The following is a 25,206-nucleotide window of genomic DNA, read 5'->3' on the forward strand; positions in this document are numbered from 1 at the left end:
GCCAATAAACGATAGCTCCCATGTCCTCCCTCCCCCGGCAACTACTCTTCTAGTTTCTGTCTCTATGAATCTGACTATTCTAGATACTTCATATGAATGAAATCATACTCTGTTTGTCCTCTTGTGATTGGCTTATTTCACTTAACATTGTGTCCTCAAGGTTCATTCATATTGTAGCATGTGTCAGAATTTCCTTCCTTTTTAAGGCTGAACAGTACTTCTCTGTGTGTATATTTTCATTTAGCCATCAGTGGACATTTAGGTTGCTTCTATTTCTTGGCTGTTGTGAATCATGCGATGAGTGTGGGTGTACAAATCTCTCTGAGTCCCTGATTTCAATTCCTTTGTGTGTCTCCCCAGAGTGGAATTGCTGGATGATATTATAATTCTATTTTTAATTTTCTGAGGCACTGTCGTACTATTTTCCATGGCAGCTATGCCAGTGTACATTGCCACGAGTGGAGCCTGAGCTAGGATGTTGTGTTACCTCTTGGTTTCCATGACTGTAGACACTAGAGAACTCCTGGGCCCAGTGTAAGCTGAAGGGCTTACAAAAACCCCTGGGCTCTGTTGTCTTAGGTCAAGACAGTGCTTTCCCAACACTGGTCCCACTAGCAGCCTCTGCAGTATGGCAGCCATAGTCTCAGGGGTGTCTTTGAGGTGTAACTGATACCACTAAGCAGAGATATAGCTAAGCACTAACTCACAGCCCCAGCCTGTCGCCTACTTGCTGAAAACCGTTTCCACCTCCGCTCGCTCACCAGCTAGGTGTAGGCATGCTCAGGCTGCATCCTTGGCAATTCATCTCTAGGAGCCAAAGATGTGGTTTTCCTGATGGTTAGGAATCTACGCCCCATCCACGCCCTCCTTTGTGAGATCCCCCAGCATGTCTCCTACAAGAATCCCAGAGGCTTTGGGGAACTCTTTCCTGTCAGGGCACTGCAGACTCCTGGGAGCTCAGGTAGGGGCTCAGGCCTCCACGGAGACGGTTTTGTGGTGGTTCACAGTTTTTTAAAACTCCCACTGGTGGTTGGAAGGGCTTTCTGGGAGGAGGGCCAGAGGCCAAGGCATCTGGGATCAGAGGCAGAGCCTGTGGAAGGGAACTGACTCGGGATGCAGGTTTGGGATGCAGAGGTAGGTACTTAATGCTCTCAGGGAATTCACAGTCATGCCCCAAACCTGATGAGCTGAGCTGGTCTCCCAAATCAGGCAGGAATATCTTCTCTTGGTCCCATCCCCAGCAGACTGTAGGAAAAATGATGGATGAGGATTGAGTCATCTAAATGTTTGCCCAGATCTCATTGCTCTGTCTAGACCCACTGTCAGTTTCACTTTTCACCTCCACCTCCTGGAAGAGAAAGAATGAATAAGACGTTTGGGTATGTCTTATGGGAGCACAGAGCAGTGGGATTTGGAGTCTGAAGTGTCATGGGTTGGAATCTCTGCTCCTTGGGTAATCTCCCCCACTGCGCTGAGCACTGGTTCCTGCTCCGTGAAAGGAGGACTTAGTGACTTCCACAAGGGTGTTTAGAAAGAGGAGATAAGCCATGGGAAGAATCTGGCCCTCAATAGAAGCCCAATAATGCGAAGTCAAGTGGGCCTTAGGAAGCATCACTATGAACAAAGCTAGTGGAGGTGATGGAATTCCAGTTGAGCTACTTCAACTCCTAAAAGATGGTGGTGTGAAAGTGCTGCACTCAATATGCCAGCAAACTTGGAAAACTCAGCAGTGGCCACAGGACTGGAAAAGGTCAGTTTTCATTCTGATCCCAAAGAAAGGCAATGCCAAAGAATGCTCAAACTACTGCACAGTTGCACTCATCTCATACGCTAGCAAAGTAATGTTCAAAATTCTCCAAGCCAGTCTTCAACAGTGTGTGAACCATGAACTTCCAGATGTTCAAGCTGGATTTAGAAAAGGTAGAGGAACCAGAGATCAAATTGCCAACATCTGTTGGATCATTGAAAAAGAAAAAGAGTTCCAGAAACACATCTATTTCTGCTTTATTGTACACCAAAGCCTTTGACTGTGTGGATCACAACAAACTGGAAAATTCTTCAAGAGATGGGAATACCAGACCACGTGACCTGCCTCCTGAGAAATCTGTATGCAGGTCAAGGAGCAACAGTTAGAACTGGACAAGGAACAACAGACTGGTTCCAAATCAGGAAAGGAGTACATCAAGGCTGTATATTGTCACCCTGCTTATTTAACTTATATGCACAGTACATCATGCAAAATACTGGGCTGGATGAAGCACAAGCTGGAATCAAGATTGCTGGGAGAAATATCAATAACCTCAGATATGCAGATGACACCACCCTTATGGCAGAAAGTGAAGAAGAACTAAAGAACTTCTTGATGAAAGTGAAAGAGGAGAGGGAAAAAGTTGGTTTAAAACTCCACATTCAGAAAAATAAGATCATGGCATCTGGTCCCATCACTTCATGTCAAATAGATGGGGAAACAGTGGAAACAGTGACAGACTTTATATTTTTGGGCTCTAAAACCACTGCAGATGGGTACTGCAGCCATGAAATTAAAAGACGCTTGCTCCTTGGAAGAAAAGCTATGACCAACCTAGACAGCATATTAAAAAGCAGAGACATTACTTTGCCAATAAAGGTTCATCTAGTCAAAGCTATGGTTTTTCCAGTAGTCATGTATGGATGTGAGAGTTGGACTGTAAAGAAAGTTGAGTGTTGAAGAATGGATGCTTTTGAACTGTGGTGTTGGAGAAGACTCTTGAGAGTCCCTTGGACAGTAAGGAGATCCAACCAGTCAATCCTAAAGGAGATCAGTCCTGAATATTCATTGGAAGGACTGATGTTGAAGTTGAAACTCCAATACTTGGGTCACCTGATGTGAAGAACTGACTCATTTGGAAAGACCCTGATGCTGGGAAAGATTGAAGGCAGGAAGGGAAGGGGATGACAGAGGATGAGATGGTTGGATGGCATCACCAACTTGATGGACATGAGTTTGAGTAAGCTCCAGGAGTTGGTGATGGTCAGGGAAGGCTGGCGTGCTGCAGTCTTTGGGGTCACAAAGAGTTGGACACAATTGAGCAACTGAACTGAACTAAATAAATGTTGATTTTCCTTTCTGGCCTAATTTCCTGGGCCTCTGTGGTCCAGAAGCAGTGATTTACCGAATGTGGTGGTGATAAATTAGTACATATGTTTATTTTGTTGCAAGATTTCTGTGCCTTGAAACCCAGTAACTGAGAAACTTTCTCAGGTGCTAGACCAAACAGATGAAAAAGTTATTGTGTGTGAAGAAAGGCCTGTGTCAAAGATAAAGTAAAGCGAGATTTCACTGAGTTTTAGAAGTATAAAAGGCAGAATTTACAGGGTCTTTGAGCTCCTGTAGACCAGAGTTGAGAACATGGGCATGTACACTGCCATCCTCCCCACTGCCACACCCATGGCAGACATCACTAGTCAGTTGTGATTATCTCCGAATGAGCCCAGAGTTTCAGAACCTGAGATAACATAGCACTTCAAGCAGCTATTAACCAGCTGGAAAAGCACTCTTCTTGAAATCTATTTCCCTTTCCTGCTGTGGACAAAATCTCTCATTGTACAGATGAGAAAACAGAGATGGGGTTGGAAGGGGGCACGTAATTTTCTCCAAATCATGCAACTGGTGGAGCTGGGACCTCATATCCAGTCGTCTGTGACAAACCTAAACAGCATATTAAAAAGCAGAGACATTACTGTGCCAACAAAGGTCTGTCTAGTTAAGGCTATAGTTTTTCCAGTAATCAGGTATGGATGTGAGAGTTGGACCATAAAGAAGGCTGGGCATCAAAGAATTGATGCTTTTGAACTGTGGTGTTGGAGAAGATTCTTGAGAGTCCCTTGGACTGCAAGGAGATCAAACCAGTCCATCCTAGAGGAAATCAGTCCTGAATATTCATTGGAAGGACTGGTGTTGAAGCTGAAACTCCAATACTTTGGCCACCTGATGCGAAGAGCTGACTCATTTGAAAGACCCTGGTGCTGGAAAAGATTGAAGGCAGGAGGAGAAGGGGACGACAGAGGATGAGATGGCTGGATGGCATCACTGACTCAATGGACATGAGTTTGACTAAGCTCCAGGAGTTGGTGATGGACTGGGAAGCCTGGAGTGCTGCAGTCCATGGGGTCACAATCAGTCAGACACAACTGAGTGAACTGAACTGACAGTTTAGTTGGGTTTTTAATACACTCTGGACCTGGAGTTTCCTGTTCGGGAAGCAGGGCCTTGTGTCATCGTTTTGTGATATCTGAGATTAGTAACCAGGGAGATGGTCTGCCTAATGCTGAGAAGTTGGTGATGACCAATGGGCAGGGGTCCTCTTAGGTTTAGGGAGCAACATCAGAAGCTGATGAAGTGGTAGCCCAGGAGAAGCATCTAGAAGACAGAAACTTGAGAGGGCCTTGTCTGTCGTGCTCACCTCTATATCAACACGGGGTCAGCGCTTTGTGGTTGAGTGAAAACATTTAACAGATGAAAGTTATATGACCAAGGAGTAAGCTGGGGACTATGAACAGAAGCAGCCATCCTTGAAGATAAGATTCAGCAAAGAGCAACGAATATGTAGATGAGTTTTTATTTGCTTGGAAAAATAAAATGGTCCTTTCTGTTTTTCTTGCCTTCATGAAGGTGAGGTAAGGTGAGGTGAAGTCGCTCAGTCGTGTCCAACTCTTTGCGACCCCGTGGACTGTAACCTACTAGATTTCTCCATCCATGGGATTCTCCAGGCAAGAATACTGGAGTGGATTGCCATTTCCTTCTCCAGAGGATCTTCCCGACCCAAGGATCGAACCCGAGTCTTCCGCATTGGAGGCAGACGCTTTAACCTCTGAGCCACCAGGGAAGCTTGCCTTCATGTGTTCATCTATATTATTGAGCACCTACTATTTTCTGGGCTGGATACCAGGTGTTTTTACATCATTTATTCTTCAATTTTTATAATGCTGAGAGGTGGGTGTTATTTTACAGGTGAGGACACTGGAGTTAGAGAAGTTAAATTCCTGAAGCCATGGTAGACGGTTTAACAGTAGAATGGGTTCCTATTCCTCTGAAACTTTGGCCTTTTCAACACAAAGATATATTTCTGATAGGGAAAGTCATGGAAGTTTGCAGCCATAATTTGGGGTGGTTTTGAAGAGGTTATCATGACGCCTTCAGTATCTAGTAGCTTTCTTGTCATTTATATCCAGAGTCATTGAATGCCCCCTCTTCCCCCAAAATATTCAAAATGAAAAACCAAAATCACAAAAGGACTACTGCATGGCAGTAAACCCAGGGGGTCTTTCCCTTGGGGTCACCAGGAGAGGCTGTTGGGTTAGGGAACTGTGGATTCTCTCATCCACTTCCTTAAGCTCTCACCATTGGTCAGCTGTGAGACCCATGTCCCTGAAGGGAAACATTCTAAACCACCGAGGAGGAGTATTGTAAGTGGGTGGCAGGTGTCTGTATCTGAAGTCTGGCCATTGACACGTTTCAGTGATGTGATGTGGAAAATAGAGCCACAGTCTGAATTGTCCATAGTCTCATTATTGGCCTCCCAGAAAAGGAAGCAGGTACAAAAGGCAGAGAGAGCCCACTGCCTGGAGATTAGTGGTCAGGATGGAAAAACATCTTGCCTCACAGATGGGTCCCCAGTGGGTCCCCGGCAGCTCCAGGTGGGTGGGGCCCGGCAGACTCCATCCTTCAGGCCCTGCAAGCAACAGCCCTTTGGGTCAGCTCCTCCAAGTTCAGTAGACTTTTGCTTCTCCCATTGCTCTGGGGTCCTTTCTTCCCCATCATGTCTGCTGGACCTCTTTCCCCAGAAAGAATCCACACCCCGCAGCAGAAAGGCTGGATCAAAGGCCAGTAGTCATGGTTGGAGCTGCTCCCCTCCCCCTGACAGCTCTGCTGGGATTCAGAGGGTGAAAGAAAGGAAGAGAACGAACATTCACTGAGCACCTACTATGTGCCAGGTACTATGAACCATTTCCTAGAAGCAGTTTTCCTTCACTCTTACCAAATCCGCCTATAACAGGGGGACCCAGCCCTTCTTGAAAGATATGCACAGAATGAATTGCCAATGTTGTACAGCCAGTAAGTGGCAGAGTTAGGATCTGGAAATAGGTCTGTCTTATTCCAAAGCCTAGCCTTCTTCTAAGTATACTACTTTACAGAAGGGGAGGTCACTAATAGTAACTGAAGGTCTGGTCCAGGCCATGATATGTGGACGTGCTTATCACTCAGTCTTCATAGCAACATAATCGATTTGCTTTTGTCATCATTTTACAAATGAGGTAACTGTAGTCCAGTGACACTGAATGATTTGCCCAGCAAGGAGAATTGAGGAGGAAGCTATAGGACCCACCGCTGTAGGGGTATGCGCGCATGCTTAGTTGCTCTGTCATGTCTGACTCTTTGTGACCCCATGGACTGTAGCCCACCAGGCTCCTCTGTCCATGGAATACTCCAGGCAAGAATACTGAAGTGGGTAGCCATTCCCTTCTCCAGGGGATCACCTCACCCAGGGATTGAACCCAGGTCTCCTGCATTGCAGGCGGATTCTTCACTGCCTGAATGACCAGGGAGGCCCATATGGTGGGTCCTTTTATAGCCTGTGGCTGGGTCTCAGCTTGGAGAGCTGGATCAGGCCTGGTGATGGAGCTGGACTTCTCGGTATGGGCACCCCGGCTGGCAACCTGGGGCCATCATGATGATGTCAGACTGTCTGGGTGTGCCTCGACCACTCTCCCTAGACTGTGGCCCACATCCTCCGCCTTGGAGCTGTAGCTCTCTGTGCCCCCTGCCATCACACGAAGATGAAGCAAAATAAGACATGGCCACTTGTGAGCAGAACCAGAGCATATGTTTTTCCATGACTGAAACATATTAAAGCTTTTTCCAAGCTCGTTAGCACAAATGGTTCGACTTGGAAGGTTTAACAATTCCACAAGTCCCCTTTTAAGTCCTTACTGTGGTGAACTTTGCGGGGAGTGTTGTGGGGAGGAAAAGCATAATTGCTGACGGCAGGAAAGAGGCCAGGACCAAGGGGTTTGGAAACCCATTCGAGGCCCGGGGTAGATGCCAGGCTGCTTCCCCACCCAGCAGCCTGGCAGTCTCCTGGGAAAGTGACTTTTGTAGCATGGAATGGGGGAACCAACTTTGTTTTTGCTTCCTGTTGACTTATGTTTTCTTCATCTTTCCCTTTTTATTTTCCTAAAGAAAGTTGAAGGAATTCTTTGAGTTTTTTTTCTTTTTTTTGGCCATACCGCTCGGCATCCGACTCATTAGAAAAGGCCCCAGTGCTGGGAAAGATTGAAGGCAGGAGAAGAAGATGACAGAGGACGAGATGGTTGGATGGCATCTCTGACTCAATGGACATGAGTTTGCGCAAACTCCAGGAGATGGTGCAGGACAGGGAAGCCTGGTGTGCTGCCGTCCATGGGGTCACAAAGAGTCAGACACAACTGAGCGACTGAACAACAGCAACACATGGCATGTAGAGTTTTAGTTCCTCAACTGAGGATTGAACCCACACTCCCTGCAGTGGAAGTCTGGAGGCTTAACCACTGGACCATCAGGGAAGTCCTGAGATGTATTTTTTAAAAAGGGTGCTAGATGGGAGACTCTAAAGCAGAAGTTTTAACCTTGGATATACATTAGAATCACCTTCTTAATCTGGACCGAACTCATGGAAAAGAAATGCACTTTGGTTTTCACCAGCTTTTATATTCAAGTAGCACTTCCTTCAGTCTTGAAAGTAGACAGCCAACCACAGTATCATTAGCAGTTCCCTTGTTTCCAGAAGCAGTCAGGCGTATTTTTGTGCTCTCTTGCCTCTGTTGCAGATGACTTGAAACAGCATTTACACTCACTGCTGCTTAGAAATTAAGGTTATTGTCAGACTGGCCAGTAAATCTTACTGGTCAGTGTGTTAGTAAAGAAGTCCATAAAACACTGTATCTCAAAATACGTTGATAATGGCATCTCAGTGCAGTCATTTTCCTTTGTTATCTTGTGTGTTTTCCTTTCTTTATTCACCTCATGCGTAATTCTGAGAATCTATAGACTTTGTTCAGCTGCCATGAGAGTCCATGACATGAAACATGTTAAGTTCCCTCCCTGTTTTTACAGTGGCAAGTGCCTGTACTGGGGCCTCGTAGTCGTTCAGATGTAGACGTGGCCTCCCCAGGGGAGGGGAGGATACTGAAGGAGAGCTGTCTGCTGTGTTCCCTGGAGACGTGTCAGTTGCACCCCCACTGTAGATGGGACTTGACCCCCAGACCCCAGCAATGCCGGCCTCCATTCAGGTGATTTGAAGCCTAAAGACTCTATAGACCCATTCACTGGAAACTGAAGTTTGAAAAAATTTGGATCACCGCCTTTGCAAGTGCAGGGTTGAAAGTGCAGAGCTCAGGCCAACCTCAGGGTCAGAATGTGCAGTGGTCCCAGATCTGCCACTTAACACCAGGCAGCCCAGCAGGGAAGCCTGCAAAGCCCCATGGCTTAGGACTCCTGGGAGGAGAGTCTTCCTCTGGGAAGGCGCTGGCTGGGGCTTGGCGGCCCGAGTCACCTCCTGATGTGTCTCCTGACCTCCGTCTCCCTCTGAGTCCTGTTTCACCAGCAACTCAGCTTGAGGACACAGGACATGTCCCATTGGAGATTTATAACATGTTGAGAGGGCTCCCTCTGCCTCCCGGAGTCCGTTTCTCCTTGGAGAAGACTTGACCTGCTGCCCTGCAGACTCAGCCCCGAGCCACTGAGATGAACAAAGAAGAGAAGGAAGATGGGCTAGTTTCCAGCACCCCACTTCTCTCCAGCACGTGTGCCTCAGGACCAAGCCTCAGAATGCTTCCCTCTGAGACACTAGATCTTTTTTTTAATCATGTATGTTATTTTATTATGGAGTTGAGTGACTCAAAGTACTGTCATATTCTTCACTAAAATATAATTTTCCAAAAATGATTATCCAAGCATCAACTATTTGGTAATGGATATCAGTGTTCTCTTAAAATATATAGAAACTTCTTGAATTTGGTTAGCAAGCCATAAAGTGTATTAAAGACTACAGTTCTATCAAGGTGAAGTCTTGAGAAACTAGATCTTATGTAGACAGTCTCTCCAGGGCTAAGGGTGTTGTCAGGACATGACACTTTCACGACTTTCTTCCTAAGGGAAAGGAAGAATAATTTGAAGGGGCTGGGTTGGACCAAGTCAGCTCATAGACTCATGTGAAAAGAGTAAAAAGCAAGCAGTTGAGTAAATATGGAGAAACTCCATCCTTCCCTAGTGAGAGGGGGATGATCTTTAGTAGAATCCAGTGTGGTGGTGTTCAGTCGCCTAGGCGTGTCTGACTCCTTGTGACCCCATGGACTGCAGCATGGCAGGTATCCTTGTTCCTCACCATCTTCTGGAGCTTGCTCAAACTCACGTCCATTGCATCAGTGATGCCGTCCAGCCATCTTATCCTCTGATGCCCTCTTCTCCATCTGCCCTCAGTCTTTCCCAGCATCAGGGACTTTTCCAATGAGTCAGCTGTTCACATCAGATGGCCAAATACTGGAGCTTCAGCGTTAGTCTTTCCAGTGAGTATTTAGGGTTGATTTCTTTTAAGATTGACTGGTTTAATCTCCTCACCAAAGAATTGATGTCTTTGAACTATGGTGCTGGAGAAGATTCCTGAGAGTCCCTTGGACAGCAAGGAGAATCCAGTGTAACTTAGCAGTAAAAACATTCTCAGAACCTACTTAGTGTCCCTTTTGGAAAGCCTGAGCAGACACTAGTACACTGTCCCTGAAACCCACTCCACTCCTGGTTCATCTCCCACATTATTCTTTCCCTGAATGAATGAAGAAGGAATCACACAGCCAGTCGTGTGAGCTGTACCAGGCTTAGGGGGCAGGTGAGTGTAGATGTCATTTAAGTTTCATCCTCAGAATTGCTTTGTTTGAAAGTGAGCTTCCCAGGTGGTGCTAGTGGTAAAGAAACAGAAAGAAAAAATCCCACCTCTCAGTGCTAGAGATGCAAAAGATGCAGGTTCAATCCCTGGGTCAGAAAGATGCCCTGGAGGAGGGCATGGCAACCCACTCCAGTATTCTTGCCTGGAGAATCCCATGGACAGAGGAGCCTGGTGGGCTACAGCCCATGGGGTCGAGGAGAGTCCGACACGACTAAAGCGACTTAGCACGCATGCATGCATGAGGTGATCTCCTTAGGGCCTGTATGAGGGATTGTGTGAGGCTGGGGACACAGATCTGTGGCCCCCACAGGCCCTGAGTGGACACCCCACCCCCGCTGCAGCCACATGGGAGCATCTGGGGTAGATGCCAGCACAGAGGGGACATCTGATTCTGGTTGCAAGTATCACAAAAAGTGGCTGAGGCTCAGCAGAACTGGAGAGAAGCAGATGCAGAATCTGCATGAAAGTGTGAGCCACACCAGCTGTTAGTGTCTCAGCCCTGAACCAGGAGAGGAGGGAGAGGAAGGGGACGAGATTTCCCTGAGTTGGCTGAGAGGACGGCAGAGGCAGCTGTGGGGACCAGCGCTGAGGACCTTGTGGAGGGACTTCCCTTGTGGTCCAGTGGCTAAGAATCCACCTTCCAATGCAGGTTCCATCCCTAGGCAAGGAACTGAGATCCCGCTTGTCTCACAGCAACTAAGCTTGAGTACCCCAAATACTGAGCCCTCACACCTCAACTTGAGAAGCCTGCATGCCACAACAAAGAGTCCATGCAAAGACCCAGCACAGCAAAAAAAAAAAAAGACTATGAAAACAAGAACCAAGACGTGCCTTCCTATAAACACTCCTGTCACAACTCCCTGCAGCCAGCTCCTGGGAGATCTCCCATGACACCCAGATCCCTCTGGCTAGGAGGGCCCATCTTCTCCCCAAGAGGGTTGCTCGGGTGATCTGTTACCCTAGCCTCAGTGGTGTCAACCAGCCATGCCTGTGGAATGCTTGTGGATTAGGGGCTAGGAATTTGACAGGTACGGTGAGATGGTTCATGTCGGTTCCATAGTCTGAGAGCTCTGACTCGAAGCCAGATGACTTAGTGGCTAAGGCGGGAATCTTCTAGATACTCTTCACATGTATGCTTCTGGCTGTTGCCTGGGACATTCATGGTGCTGTGGCTTCTCCATGTACATAGCCAGGGCATCCCCCCAGCATAGAGCCTTGGTTCAGAGGGCAAGCATCTGAAGAGGGAGCAAGCCAAGAAAAGGCCGTATTGCCTGTGACCTAACCCTGAAAGTCACCCAGCATCACTGCACCTGATCCGTTAAAAGTGAGCCTGGGTGCTCTTTGAGGGTAGACAGGATGGTTGAGGGGACTGCCCTTTCTGTTGTTCCAACTACCTATTTCAAGAAACAGTCCAAAGATGCTAGAAGTGCTCTGGTGAGATGAGGCTGGTGACTCAAGTGAAAGATCTAAGAGAGCTTTGGAAAATGAGTCATGAGGACCCACCTTGGGTTGCCTAGAGACACCAAAGACCAGCCAGCCACCGGTCACCTGGGCTGATGCTGGACGGGGTCATCCCTCAGAGAGGAAAGCCATTTACAGACGCTAGAACCAATTCCCCACCCCCAGCTTGAGTCTTGAATCTTGGCTTTTCCACTGTCAGGCTCAGCAAGTCTTATAAATCCTGCTGGTCTTTGGAACCTGAACGTCATCCTCTTTCCACCCATCACGGGGATGGATGCTGGGGGCGGGGTCACCCAGGAGACAGGCCCTCACTACCCACTGGGAAGGGTCAGGAAGGTCTCTGAGGAGGACACACTGCTGCTTCTTGAAGGTGAATTGGCAGAGTGGGGAGGTGAGGGCATTCAAGAAGCAGGGATCAAAGCTGGGCCTTGAGGAGGTAAGGAACCTGGACTGGAAAGCAGGTTGGGAACTGTGTGCCATGCAGAGATTGGACTCGGGTCATGGTTGGCAGGGAAGGTGGAGAGACTGTGAGTTACAAGGTAGAGTATCCTCAGAGAGACCTTCTCATGGGAACTCACAGCCTGGGTGAATAATCCAGAGTCCCTGATCCTTGAGCCCTGCAGATCCAGACACTGAACATCCTTGGCCCTCTTGCTAACTGAGCTCGGACCTCACTGATGTGCAGTTTTTAGTTTGCAGGGGTGAGGAGCATCTCTTTCCGGTGGCAAGAATGTTGAGAACCCATCAGGGTCCTCCCATCTGGTGTCAGGGTCTTGGGGAGCTGGGTGGGTTATCTGAGGGTTGCTGGGTAAGTGGAAATTTCAGCCGAGGGGGCGGTCCACCTTTCTAGGTCTGCCTGGTGCAGGCAGGGCAGAGGCCTCCCCGGGCAGGGACTCTCTGGCCCCTGTCTCAGGTCACAGGGGGACACACCTGTTTTTATCCACCTCTGCCCTTGTCACACTTAGTTATTATGTCACCATCACAGATGCAGTCTGGCTGCTCCCTGGGCCTGGAGGGCCGCCTGTCTCCTCCGATTTGACATTGATTGAATTAGTCCAACCTCAGCTTTCTCCAGGTCCGTCTGCTGGAGCAGCTTTCAGAACAATTATGAGTAGGCTTCTGATGAGTCGGGCCGTAGGTTTCTTCTGCACTGTGTCCTGTGTGCCTTGGGTGAAGGTCAGGCTTGATTCGGAGTCTGTTTTTTTTTTATTTTTTCAGGCCATGCAAACTCAAAGCCTCAGAAATGTGGCTAGGGTGAGGGGCTCAGTCGACTGCTTCTAACCGTGGTGGTTGACAGCACTCCATTGGTTAAACACAACTCAGTCAGGTGAATTAGAAGCTTTTTTGGAATTAGATATGGTTGCCAGTTCTCCAGAGGAAACGTGGCTCAGGCTGAAAGAATGTGTTGGGTAGTTCCCGGAGTGTGGGCCTGGCCAACTCTGTGGCCTGTCCCGGCTGCAGTCTGGAATACCTGCTCTCCATCCTGAAGACCTGTGGGTGTGAAGATCTATCTCCCGAGGGCCCAGGGTGGGGGTGGTGGGGCAGGGGGAGAGGAGGTCTCGGGGCCCAGGTCCCAAGTGACACGGGCACGGAGGGCCTCAGCGTGTGGCTCTCAGCACCTGGCCTGCCAGCCCAGTGGGGCTGCGTTTTCCTCTTTCACGGGCTGTGTGGTTGGGGAAGAGAGGTTGGCAGAGCAGCGCCAGGAGCCCCAAGGCCTTTGCAGATGCCAGGGCTTAGGGTAATGACAGCTGGCGTTGACTCCTGGCTCTGGCCGGTGTTTTTTGGCAGGGCGGTCTCTGTGTTGTGGGCCAGGCCAGAGCCCTGGGTGAGGTCTGTGGCCCCTGCCTGCCCTGAGCTGGCTGAAAGTCTCCAAGGCAGCATCCAGGAGAGGCTAGGGGCCCCGCTGTGCTGGAGACAAATGGCACAGGAGTCTTACAGGCTCCTGCAGTTGGCCCCGGTCACAGGACGCTGGGGAGCCGGGAAACCCTGTAGAATGAAGGAGAGACTGCCTGCTGCACGCTCTCAGCATCACTTCTCATGCTACAGACTTGGGGACCCTGCCTTCCCTTGGAGGTAGAGCTGGCGGCTCCCCGCCTCCCCCGGAGGCCTCCTGCCCCACACGTCTCCCTCTTGCCTCTCTGCCTGGGCCCCTGGGGTCTGCTGTTATCTCCCTAGAGCACTGGGTTGGAGTCGGTGAAACTCCTGGGCTTGAGTGGCCCTCCCTACCACTTCTTACCCATGACCTCTGCAAGTGACTTCACTGTCTTGGTTTCCTCGTCTGTAAAATTGAGCTTCTCTTGCTCACTTTGGAAGACAGTGCCTAGCACCCAGGGTGAAATTGAATCATGTATTTCCCAGCCCCTTGCATGCCCAGTTGTATCCCTGGCCCCCTTGTAGTTCTGTACACCTGTCCTCCTTGCCTGTATCTCCTCCATAGCCAAGGGCTCCTCCAGGGTAAAGCAGAAGGTTGTCTCGTGGTGATGGGTTGAGCGCCCTGGCTGCATCTGACATCCTCGATCTTTTCAGGAGGAAGGTATTCACTGTAGAATGAGATCCCCTGGTTCAAACTTAAGCTCAAAGCTTGCTTTCCTATGGTCACCTTTTCAGCTCCTGCAATGAGTTAAGCTTTGCAAACAGAGCTGAGCCCCGAGCGTTGAGTCTTGAGGACCAGACACTCTTCCAAGTGCATGCCCGATTTTATCTCTTTTCATCTGTCCAGCAACCTCGTGAGGTTTTCCATTGTCCAGTTAAGGAAACAGAGGCTTAGTAATTTGCCCAAGATCACCCAGCTTGTAGGTGGACCCATATTCAAATCCAGACTTGGGCCCCAAAGCCTGCGTCTATCCCGCTCATGCTGCCCCAGGTACACAGGTGCCATGTGGCCTTGAGGGGCTGGAGGACACAGAGTAACCAGCAGTGTGGTGAGTGCAGCAACAGGAGAGAGAGGTCTAGGGGTGTGCTCCCGGGGTGCCCAGGGCTTTCTCAGTGTCGGCAACGCAGGACCTACGTCCTGAGAAGCACCCCCATCCTGGGCACAACAGGACAGTTTGTGCCCATGGTCTCCTTTTCTCTGTGGGCCTGTCTCTCTGCTCAGGAGGGCTGGGGGTCAGAGAACAGCCCCGCGGCTGGAGGGGACATTCGTTTATCTCAGACTGTACTATGTTCGCATCCCAGGAGCATTCAGGGCTTTGCATCAGCACCCCACACCCCGGGCCAGCAGAAGAGCATCCATCCAAACCAGCCAGGACTTCCTGGCTGATGGGGGCTCAGCCAGGAGACCTTATTCTGGTTGCTGGGGTCAAAATCCTTCAGAACAAGCAGTCTCTCCCCCGACCCCATCTCTTCCATCACCTCGCCCAGGGAGATTGGAAGCTCAGCAACAGAGGCTGGACATGTTTGGAAGGACTGGAAGAGAAGAGATTTGGCCACAGGCTTGTTGGGGGCTGTGGGTGTCAGATTCTTAGAGCTGCCAGAATAAAGAACCACAAGCTGGGTGACCAGATGACTCAACAGAAGTGTGTGGTCTTGCAGCTCAGGAGGCTGGAGGCCCGAAGTCAAGGTGTTGGCCGAGGAGGGTGCTCTGAGGGCCAGGAGGGAGCAGTTTGTCGATGGCCATCTTCTCTCCATTTTTCACAATGTCTTCCTTCCTCCAGTGTCTATCTCTGTGCCCGAATTTCCCCCTTTCATTAAGACACTGGGTATATCGGACTAGGGCCCACCCTAGTCACCTCATCTTAAGTAATTATATCTGCACTGGCCCTGTTTCTAAATACAGTCACATTCTGAGACATGTCTGCTGAAAAAAAGCACAACCTGCAGGGTGAGAGTTTCATGTCATCCCATGGGCATTCTGAGGACGTCAAGCCTGGGAGATGGGACCCTGAGATGACTCTGAGGGACTGTTCTGAAGAGGCAAGCATGGGGTGGGGGGAGCCAGGGTGCATAGGAGTTTTTGTAACAAAGACCAGGTAGTCAGAACATCACAAGATGACTATTAATTAAAGAAAGCCAGACATCTCATGTTAAGGAATTTAGTGCTTTTCTGTGTATGAGAAGATGAAAGAGTGTGGGTTCACTGAAATCATTGCTTTGATATGCACCTCAGCTATCTGCAGCTAACGTCCTGCTTTCTTCATCCTGAGTTCCCTCGGGGAGCACAGCTGGGGGTGAGGCTGAGGGCTCGGCACTGGGCAGCCCCTTTGGTTTGTCTCCATCCTGAGTTCCCTCAGGGCTCACAGTTCGGGGCTGCTGTCATGAGATGGCTTGACGGCTGAAGCATCTTTGTTTACTGACAGGACAGGCGGTATCCCAAGTCCAGATGCTCGGGATCAGGACTTCAGCGTGTGAACTGGGGGAGAGCATAATGCAGTCCATACCTGCGCTTTTAGAGGCAACAGGGCGCGATGGAAGCAGCGAGTCTCAGCTTGGAGGTCTGATGGATTTGAGTTTAAATCTTAGTTTCCAGTTATATTGATAACTTTGGGCTCTGAGCCTCGGTTTCATTGCCTGCGAAGTGGAGTCTGGCCTTCAGTTTATCTGTGTATTTTCAACTGAAGGACAGCTCCACTTCTCCAGGCACATGCTGGGGGACGGGAAGTGACCTCATGGGGCCGTGGGGCCAGAGAGAGCCCTGGAAGCCTCAGCAGGTGCTCTCTGAACATTGCCTGCTGCAGTGGGAGACGCCCTGAGGGCCAGAGCGTTGCAGCTGGTGCAGGGCCCCTGGGCCCTCATTCCATGGCCCTGAAGATGGGCTGCTTCTCAGAGCCCTGGGCTTGAGAGGAGGCTGTGGACAGCCCCTGCAGGGTCGCCAGGGGCCTCATGATGCAGGAGAGTCTGGATTCCTGGGGACTGCAGGCAGCATGCCCTGGCCAGCATGAGAAGCGGAGTGTGGGGCAGGAGGGTCAGAGATGCTGTGCCCCCTTCGTTTGCCTACATAGAAGCCGAGGGGAGCCTTGCAGGGTTCTTGTGCTGTTTTCCTCCTTTGCCTCCCCTGGGTAAACTCCGAAATGGAAACTCAAAGACACAGGATGGCTCCTCCGCCATTTTCCACTATTTCATGATAGTGTTGAAGCCCGAGGGCCATTTCCCGGCCCAGCATCCTGCCAAATCTCCAGCATATTCCCGGCCTCCCCGCCTCCCCGCCGGCATCTGAGCTGAGTGCTGTGTAGGCCTCTGGCCAGAGCCTTCTAAATATAGCTCTGTCCTCAGAGCAACAAAGCCCCGATCCCCCGAGTGGCATCTGGCCTGACGGCAGGCCTCTGGGCTGCCCAGCAGGATGGGAGAGAGGAACGGCGACAGACAGGGAGTGGCCAGGACCAGAGGAGCCGCCGAAGAAGCTGGTTCTGTGACGCGTGAGGCCCAGACGCCTGTGGCCTTGGCCCTGAGTCCCTGCCTCCTGTCTCTGACGATGTGTGGGGCCCAGGCCTTGTCCCAGGCCGGCTCTGCTAAGCCGGGACTGAGGGTCAGGAGACTGGTCGGTGCTAAAGGGAGAGAAGAAGGGTGATCCTCCCAGCAGGAGACGGAAAGATCCTGTCTTTAGGGTCAGACCCACTGGCCTGGACTCACGACGCCACATCTAGGCTGGGTGACCCTGGGCAGATTCTTCACCTTAAATCTCAGTTTCCACGTCTGGGAAGCGTGGATTCTAAGGCCCACACTGGGGGGATTCAGGAGGAGTGGTGCAGGGTGGAGGCAGCGATGGCTCTACGGTGCCTGGGGCTGGTGCTTGGATGCTGCGGGCAGCTGGTATGGGCCCAGCTTGTCCTCTGGGCCCAGCACCTCATCCCACCTGCTCTGCGGTACTCGGATGACCCTTCATTCTGCATCTTTAATTTCACCTCATGGGTGTAGCATGGAGCCTCTCTTGCAGACCCAGTGACCTGAGAGGTACCCTGAACCCAGAACACCCACCGAGCCTCTCTCCCCACTCACAGGCCTCTCATTTCAGAACTCACCTCTTCAGCCACGCTATGTCCAGCTGAGTACTGAGACACCTTTAAAATCTCTGCTCAAATATGAACATAGCCATTGAGCACTGGTAAAAGAAGCTAGAATTATTAAAAATAATGAAATCCTGGATTTCTCAACATTAGGCCTGGCTCTGGGAGCACCAATCCATTTCTTCCCCTCCCATCTAGCTCAATTCTGTTTAAGGCAGGGGGACCCGACCTGTTCCCAGGTCTCTAACACCAAGGAAGGTGGGACCCTGCCCCCTACCACTAAGGGGTCCTCAGGAGAGACCCCAGCTTACAGCCTTACCATATGGAGAGCCCGAAAAAGAGGCCACTCTGCTGGAGACGCTTCACTGCTACAAGTGGTCCAGGCAGCTGCCTACTCTTGGTGACACTCTGTGGATAGAGACTGGTCAGGATTAGGTGTGAAATGCCCAAGTGCTGGGAGGCGTCAAGATAGGGATTTGTTGGTGGAGGCATCAGCCCCAGTTGTTTAGACCTGCCTTTCTGCTGACAGCGAGTCCCCTGGCAAGGGGGATCCCTGGGGAAATCAGGCACTGTGGGGATTAGGATCCCCAGTCTTCTGTTGCTATGACTACGATGGGGTTAGGATGCCCTGTCTTTTGTTGCTGTGGCTACATTAACAGAGCACAAACTCGGCACCACAGCGCTGTGAGATAGGTCACAGCTATGAAGTGGCAAAATCAGAATTCTGTTTCTGCTCTTGTGGCCTTTAGGGGTACTTCACAGTTTGAAGCTCCAAGGTTTCCCGTATGATCACAATTCTCAAAGAGCATTTCTAGAGGCTGCTGGAAATACACAGCCACAACAAGCAAGCTGGCAGACCATTAACAGAGCACTGAGCTTTCTTGGGGGGCAGTCATGCTGAACTAACCTGCCAGAGCCTCTGGAGGTAGCAGAAACATGTCAGCAAAGGAAACCATCTCTTTAGTGTATTTGGATTTTTCAGAAGTGTTTGGCAAAGTTCCATGCTGAAAATTTTTCCATACGTAGAAAAAAAAAATTAATTGCTTTGCTGTGACTTTGCAGGGATTGCTTTGTTCTGCATTAGGAGTCAGTTCAGGGAAAGGAAGATATTCCTGAGGATGAACCTGTTCTTTTCTTGATGGAGAGCTGTGAACAGGAAAGGGTCTTAGCTCATTTATTTATTTTATTTATTTATTTTTTTTCTGCCACACTGCAAGGGATTGAAAGCACCAAGTCCTAACCACTCTACCACCAGGAAGTTCCCAGCACATTATCTTTTTAATTAAAGATCTGGAAGAGAAAGTATATAGTGAAAATTCCATATAGGATTATTGGAGAATGAGAAATCAAATTAATGGAAAGTGCATATTTTCTTGCTTCCGTTCCCAAATCATTGCTAACAGTCAGCATTTTGTAGGCTGGATTGCTCTGGTAATGGACGAGTGGTTCCATCCACTTGATATACATCCATCGAGTGCCCCCATGTGCAAGGCACTGGGCTGGGTCCAGACACGTGTCCTACACATTGTTATTCTGCTTTACAAAAGTGGCATTACATGCTTCTTCCCCACTTGCTTGTTTTATTTACTGATGGATTATAAACATCACAGAGCAAAGAACCACCTCATCCTTTTTAGTGCCTGCCTGGTGCCATTTTCCCTTGAAATGGTTGTACAATAATTTAATCAGTCCCCTCTTCTGGAGCATTTCCATTATTTCTGGATTGCAAATATTATACCAGTGTAGCCTGAAACATCCCTGTACTTGGATATTGCACATATGGATGGATGAGTGTTTCTGAGGATAGCCACCTGAGTGGACATACTCGCTCAAAGGATGTATATGCATTTACATTTTTGATAGATGCTGATGAATTTGCCTGCAAAGCATATCTACTTAATAACCCACAAATTACCATCTGACAATGCTCAGTTTCTCAAATCCCTACCCACACTGGATATTATATTAGTTTCCTATTGCTTCTATCACAACTTACTGTATATTTGTTGTTGTTGTTCAGTCGTATTTGTTGTTGTTCAATCGCTCAGTCATGTCCGACTCTTTGCAGCCCCATGGACTACAGTATGCCAGGCTTGCCTGTCCTTCCCCATCTCCTGGAGTTTGCTCAAACTCATGTCCATTAAGTCGGTCGTGCCATCCAACCATCTCGTCCTCTGTCATCCCCTTCTCCTCCTGCCTTCAGTCTTTCCCAGAATCAGAGTCTTTCCCAATGAGTTGGCTCTTCACATCAGGTGACCAAAGTATTGGAGCTTCAGCATCAGTCCTTCCAATGAATATTCACGATTTCCTTTAACATTGACTGGTTTGAGCTCCTTGCTACCATATCCACTATCATAAGCTATCATATATTTATTGGTTTAAAAACAGCAGGAATTTATTATCTTATGGTTCCGTAAGTCAGAAGTCCAAGGCTGGACTGAAATCAAAGTGTTGGCTGGGCTGTGGTCCTTCTGGAAGGTCTAGAGAGAGAGTGATCCGTGGCCCATGGCACATCCATATTCAGTGCCAGTGAGGTCTGGATGACTGGGTGGGTGGGGTCTTTGCACATGGCTTTGCTCTGACACTGACTCTGCTGCTCCTTGCCATGCAGAAAGCCCCATACCATTACACTGGATGCCCCTGCATAACCTGGGCTTCTTTCCTTACATCAGGTCAGCTGATTAGCCTGCTTCATTCCACCCATGACTTTATGCCCTGGCCATGTAACATGACGTGTCCACAGCTCCCAGGGAGGAGGGTGTGGACATTGTGCAGAGGGTGCCAGTATCCTGCCTTCTGCAAATAGGATCGGACTTTTTGTTTCTGCTCTAAGTGAAAGCATGGTACCCTGCTCTTTTAAGTTGTGTCTTCTTGGTTATTGGTGAGGTCAAATATCTTTTCTGTGTGAGAAAAACAAACTAGCTTCTCTGGTAGTAAGTTGTCTGTTCTAACCCTTTTTTATCATTCAATTATAAATGATAAATCTTTGAGGGCAAGGGCCTTCTCATATTCACGATTGCATCTCAGTGCTTCAAAATGTAGCCCGGTTCAGAGAACAGCCTTGGGGTCTGTGGGCCCTCTGCTTTTCTCTCCCTCCCTCCCACACCAAGTTCTTGCTATTCCGTTTTGGAAAATATCTCAGATGCTTCTGGTTGAACTGGCTGAGTTGAGTCTGTGTCCAGGAAGGCATGGTGGCTGAGTGCTTTACTTATGGACTCTGGGGTCACACAGACTGAGAGTCCTGTCCCTGGCTCAGCCCCTGATTCAGGAGGCTCTTCCACCGTCTCTGAGACTCAGTTTTCTCACTGGTAAGAACAACAGTGGTGGCCTGTTGACCTTTTCGGGTTGTTGTGTTGGGAGCCAGGGACAAGGGTGACTCCTTCTGAAAGGCAGACCCTGCCTGCTGAGCTGCTGCACTTGCCATGGTGATGGAAGCCGTGGGTGGAGCCGTGGGTGGGAAATGGAGGCGTGGGCTGCTGGGCCAGGATGAGTGGGACTCTGGGGAGACACAGAGAAGAGCAGTTTTAGGTCGTTCTGCAGGTGATGGGCAGCGTGCTCTCCTTCTGTTACTGAACCACACTTGGGCCCGCTTGCCCACATGCAGTAAAGCCAATCTGCTGACACCAGGTTGTGGTGGAGGAAAGTGCAGCATTTGTTGTAAGGCCAAGCAGGGGGTACCCGTGGCTAGAGCACAAAAGACCTGAACTCCCTGATGGATTTCAGAGAAGGGTTTTTGCTTTTAATTTTTATTGGAGTAGAGTTGATTTATGATGTTGTGTTAGTTTCAGGGGTAGAGCAAAGTGAATCTGTTATATATTTACATTCAGCCACTCTTTTTTTAAAATTAGTTTCCCATATAGGCCATTACAGAGTATTGAGTGGAGTTGCCTGTGCTCTACAGCAGATTCTTATTAGTTTGGGACTGACAAATACACATTACTATATATAAAATAGATAACTAATAAGAACCTGCTGTAGAGCACAGCAATGTGTTTTTCAAGACAAGAAGAGGGAGAGAGTTGCACCTGTGTTTGATCAGCTCGTGGACAGTCTTCTGAGTTGGTGGCGAGGTAATCAGGAGTCATCATCATCAAGCTTCTGGTCCTAGCTCTTCTGGGGTATGTTTGTGGTCAGCATATGGGTAACTTCTTCCACCTGGTGGGGGTTTTAGCGTCTGTCAAACAGCTGAAGGCTATGGCTCTGAATATTGTCTGTAGTCCTGGAGGAGGGGCTAAAGGTCCTAAACTTTGTTTAATGGCTAAACTATTATTAGTTTGTCTTGCTTGAGTGTTTTCCTATGGCTCTGCATTTTCTCACCTCTCTGATTAAATCGTTCTTTGGAACTCAGGGAAGGCCTGAAGAGGCTGAAGTTTTTCTACCAACAAGAGGCAAACAGAGGACAGGGGAAGGAGGTCTGTCCCCGGGAGGCCCCAGAGGGTCCTGCTCGGTTACACTTGGGCAGTTTTTTTTTTTTTTTTTGAGAAGTGACAGAAGAGTCTTCAATCACTTTGCACTTATTCAGAGGTGTCAGAGCCCTGGTCCCTCCTGGAGCCCCTGGTGAGTGCAGAGCCTGGCACATGCGGGTGACTTGCACCATATCCCCAGGCTGGCCTCCTGCTCGCCATCCCTCAGAGCGGCTGCAGGGAGATGGCGTCCAGTGGGACTGATGGTCCTCTCTGCTGGGTGAGCCTTGCTTGGTGAACAGAAGCATGACCTGTGCTCTGGGGTGTGCCAGGCTGGGGGTCAGTGCCAGGCCAGGGCTACAGCTGTCCTGTGCAGGAGCCAAACCTACAGTTGCCCTGAACTGAATGCCCTTCTCAGCCCTGCAGTGCTGACCAGGGGACACTCTTGTCGCTCCCAGGAACAGAGCTTCGTTTCCTGGGCTGCCTGGCCATAGCTTCCCTGATGATCCCTAGTCCTGCACTCATGCTCTCGCCCTGGGGGAGTCCTTAGAAGACTCTGTTCATAGTCTCTTGTCCACACCCATTAGCCCTGGGTACCTCAGCTCAAGAGCACTCAGGCCAGGGCCTGCTCGTCTGGGCCTCTCTGGGTCTGGCACCACGCTTGCTTTCAGCATGGTGCATGCCCAGGCAGAAGGAGAAGGCAGGTCCCTCCCTCCCTCCCCTCGACTCTTCCATAAGGTTTGCTGAGGCCCCCGAACATGTGCCTCAGAAGAGTTTCTCTCCGTGGGTCTCAGACAGCCACATTGGGAGCCCCTTCAGCCAAGGGCTGGTGGTGGAGGGGAGCCCCTGCCCTGAATACAGTACTGTCCTAGGGGGCCCCTTGCCCTCCAAGCCTCAGTTTCCAGCTTGGCAGCGTGGAGCAAGTAACCCCTCCCTGCTGCCTGGTGGTGGAGTCATGAAGGGAGGTGGGACATGGAGCCCACGGGGCTGGCACTGTGAGTGGTTGTCAGTGGTTGATCCGAGGCCTTTCACCTCCTCTGCCCTTCTTTCCCTCGGAAGCTGCCAGTCCCCAGGCCTGAGCCTGACAGCAGGTCTGGAGCTAAAGCAGCCATGCTCCTGCAGTGACGGGGGACTGGCTGGGCCACAGCGGCCTCTCCCGTGGCCTCCTCACTCTTCTGGGCCTCGGGGTGGAGAGATGCCTTCTCTCCCTTTCTTCACTCTCTCTCCTGCCGAGCAGGGCTGGCAGCCTTGAGAAGGCACCTGGGCTGGAGGGCTGGGTGCCAGACACACCCTTCTCCTTCAACACTGTGGCAGCTCCTTGCCAGGCAGCCCTGGACCCCAGACCAGGACCCCCAGGAGGGCCCGCTGCAGCCACCCCACTGCACAGCCTCTGCAGCCCTTTCCCTCACCATCAGCCGGGGTCTGCTGGGCCTGGACCCCAGCCCCTCCTGTGCAGCCGCCTGAGCCTGGAGCTCGTTAGCTCTTATTAAATCCATCTGCTCTGCCTTGAAGAATGGCCCAGAGTCTCCGTGCTCCCGCCGCGGGTATGTGAGGGGGAGGGCTGTACACAGACTCCACTGTGTGCGCTGGGTGCGGCACCCTGCAGGGCAGCAGCCTGGGCTTGCTGGGTGGGTGAGGGCCCTGCCAGCCTGGAGGCCAATCCTGCGGGCTGAGACTGGCATAAAGTGCACCGTCCAGGGTGCATGGGTCAGCTGTTCTGCCCGTCACTGACGAAGCTGCTCCCTCCTCCCCGCCTAGGAGTGCATCATTGATGAGGACTGCGGGCCCAGCAGGTACTGCCAGTTTTCCAGCTTCGAATACTCCTGCCAGCCGTGCCGGGACCAGCAGACAGTGAGTGTGCCCAGAGACCCCGGGGCAGCAGCACCTGAGCCATGGGGGCCCAGGCAAGGGCACCTGCGGGAGGAGGCCAGCAGCCCACAGTTTGCAGCTGGGCTTCCCAAAAGCCTCCTAAAGGGCCCCAGCATGTCCACACTTGAAAGAGCTAGTCCATGGTGCCTGGTGGGGCTGACTCCTGGGGTGATCAGGAAGCCGTCTGCAGACATGCTGCCACCCTGCCCGCCTAGTGATCTCTGGGCCCATCGCCTGCCTCATAGATACCAGAGATGGGGGGAGAGGGCTGAGGAGGAGGCCCCACCTCGTCCCTTCCCTGGGGAAGACCCATCCCAGCCAGCAACAGCAGGGCAGCCCTTGGGCAGGGAAGGGGCAACTCACCCCCCACATCTTCCTCCCAGTCTGCTCTGAGGGGGTAGAAGGGGGCCCACAAAAAAGCCAGAGCATATTCCAGCTGGAGGTTCCACCAAGAAGCAGGAAGCCAGGGAAGAGAGACTTTCCCTCTGCCCAACAGATGCTTTGGACCAGGCCATATATAGGCTTTCTTGTCCTTTCTGTTATTAAGGCAATCACATGGCCTGATAGGGCTTCCCCGGTGGCACTAGTGGTAAAGAACCCACCTGTCAATGCAGGAGACACAGGAGACATGGGTTCAGTTGGGAGGATCCCCTGGAGGAGGGCATGGCACCCCACTCTAGTACCCTTGCCTGGAGAATCCTGGGATGGAGGAGCTTGGCGAGCTACAGTCCACAGGGTCCCAAAGAGTCAGACGTGACTGAGCAACTAACACTCCCTCCCTCCTTCATAACAAGTTTAGGAAGTCGAGGGCTTCTTGCTGCCCCACCTGGCCCTACCTGTGCTTGGGCGGCTGCTGGGCGCCACACTCTCTGTGTGACTCCAGGGCCGAGGCACCCAGGGCCCGCCCATCCACGGGGCTGCCCAGGCTTGGGCCTTAGTTTAGTCAGGCAGGCAGATTCACGCTGCTGCCTGTGTCTGTAAGCCATAAGCCATCTTCCTACCTAATAAAAGGAGGCGAGGTCCAGGTCTGTGGGGGAGCTGAGATGGTGCGACCATCCTTTGTAAATCTCGAGCTGTGCAGGACTCCTGCAGATGCCATGTTTCCCTCCACCTGCCCAGCTCTCATCTCCATCCCCTTGGCATCCCTAGGAGCTTGGTTTCCTCCTGTCTGTAATGGGAGGAGGATGTGGGTTCGCTGACCTGTGCTATCTCCAGGATCAGGAGTAGGAACAGACTGGGCTCCCCCAGGTCTGTGAGCAGCTGGATCGTGTATCTTTCCTCCTCCTGCAGCTCTGCACCCGAGACAGTGAGTGCTGCGGAGACCAGCTATGCGTGTGGGGTCGCTGCAGCAAAACTCCCGCCGCAGGCGGCAACGGGACCATCTGTGACAACCAGAGGGACTGCCAGCCGGGGCTGTGCTGTGCCTTCCAGAGAGGTGCGCGGGCTCCCCTCTGGGTGCTGGGCAGGCCCCGCCCCACACACCAATACACCGGGCCTCCTGGGGCCCTGCCCACGCCATCACACCTTTTTAGGGACCCCCTCCTGGGCAGGGTCCCCAGTACTCATTGGTATGTGTTC

General features: G+C 50.9%; 1 protein-coding gene across 1 annotated transcript in view; it reads left to right on the forward strand.

The window, feature by feature from the left end:
- Positions 1-25,206, forward strand: part of DKK3 (dickkopf WNT signaling pathway inhibitor 3) — a 50,578-nt gene that overhangs the window by 21,834 nt on the left and 3,538 nt on the right. The window contains exons 5-6 of the mRNA XM_040258369.1: positions 23,518-23,610; positions 24,919-25,063. Coding sequence (XP_040114303.1) covers positions 23,518-23,610; positions 24,919-25,063 — 238 coding nt within the window. The remainder of the gene's footprint in view (positions 1-23,517; positions 23,611-24,918; positions 25,064-25,206) is intronic.

The sequence above is a fragment of the Oryx dammah genome, unplaced genomic scaffold, assembly GCF_014754425.2.
Source record: "Oryx dammah isolate SB20612 unplaced genomic scaffold, SCBI_Odam_1.1 HiC_scaffold_17, whole genome shotgun sequence".
In the NCBI taxonomy this organism is placed as follows: Eukaryota; Metazoa; Chordata; class Mammalia; order Artiodactyla; family Bovidae; genus Oryx; species Oryx dammah.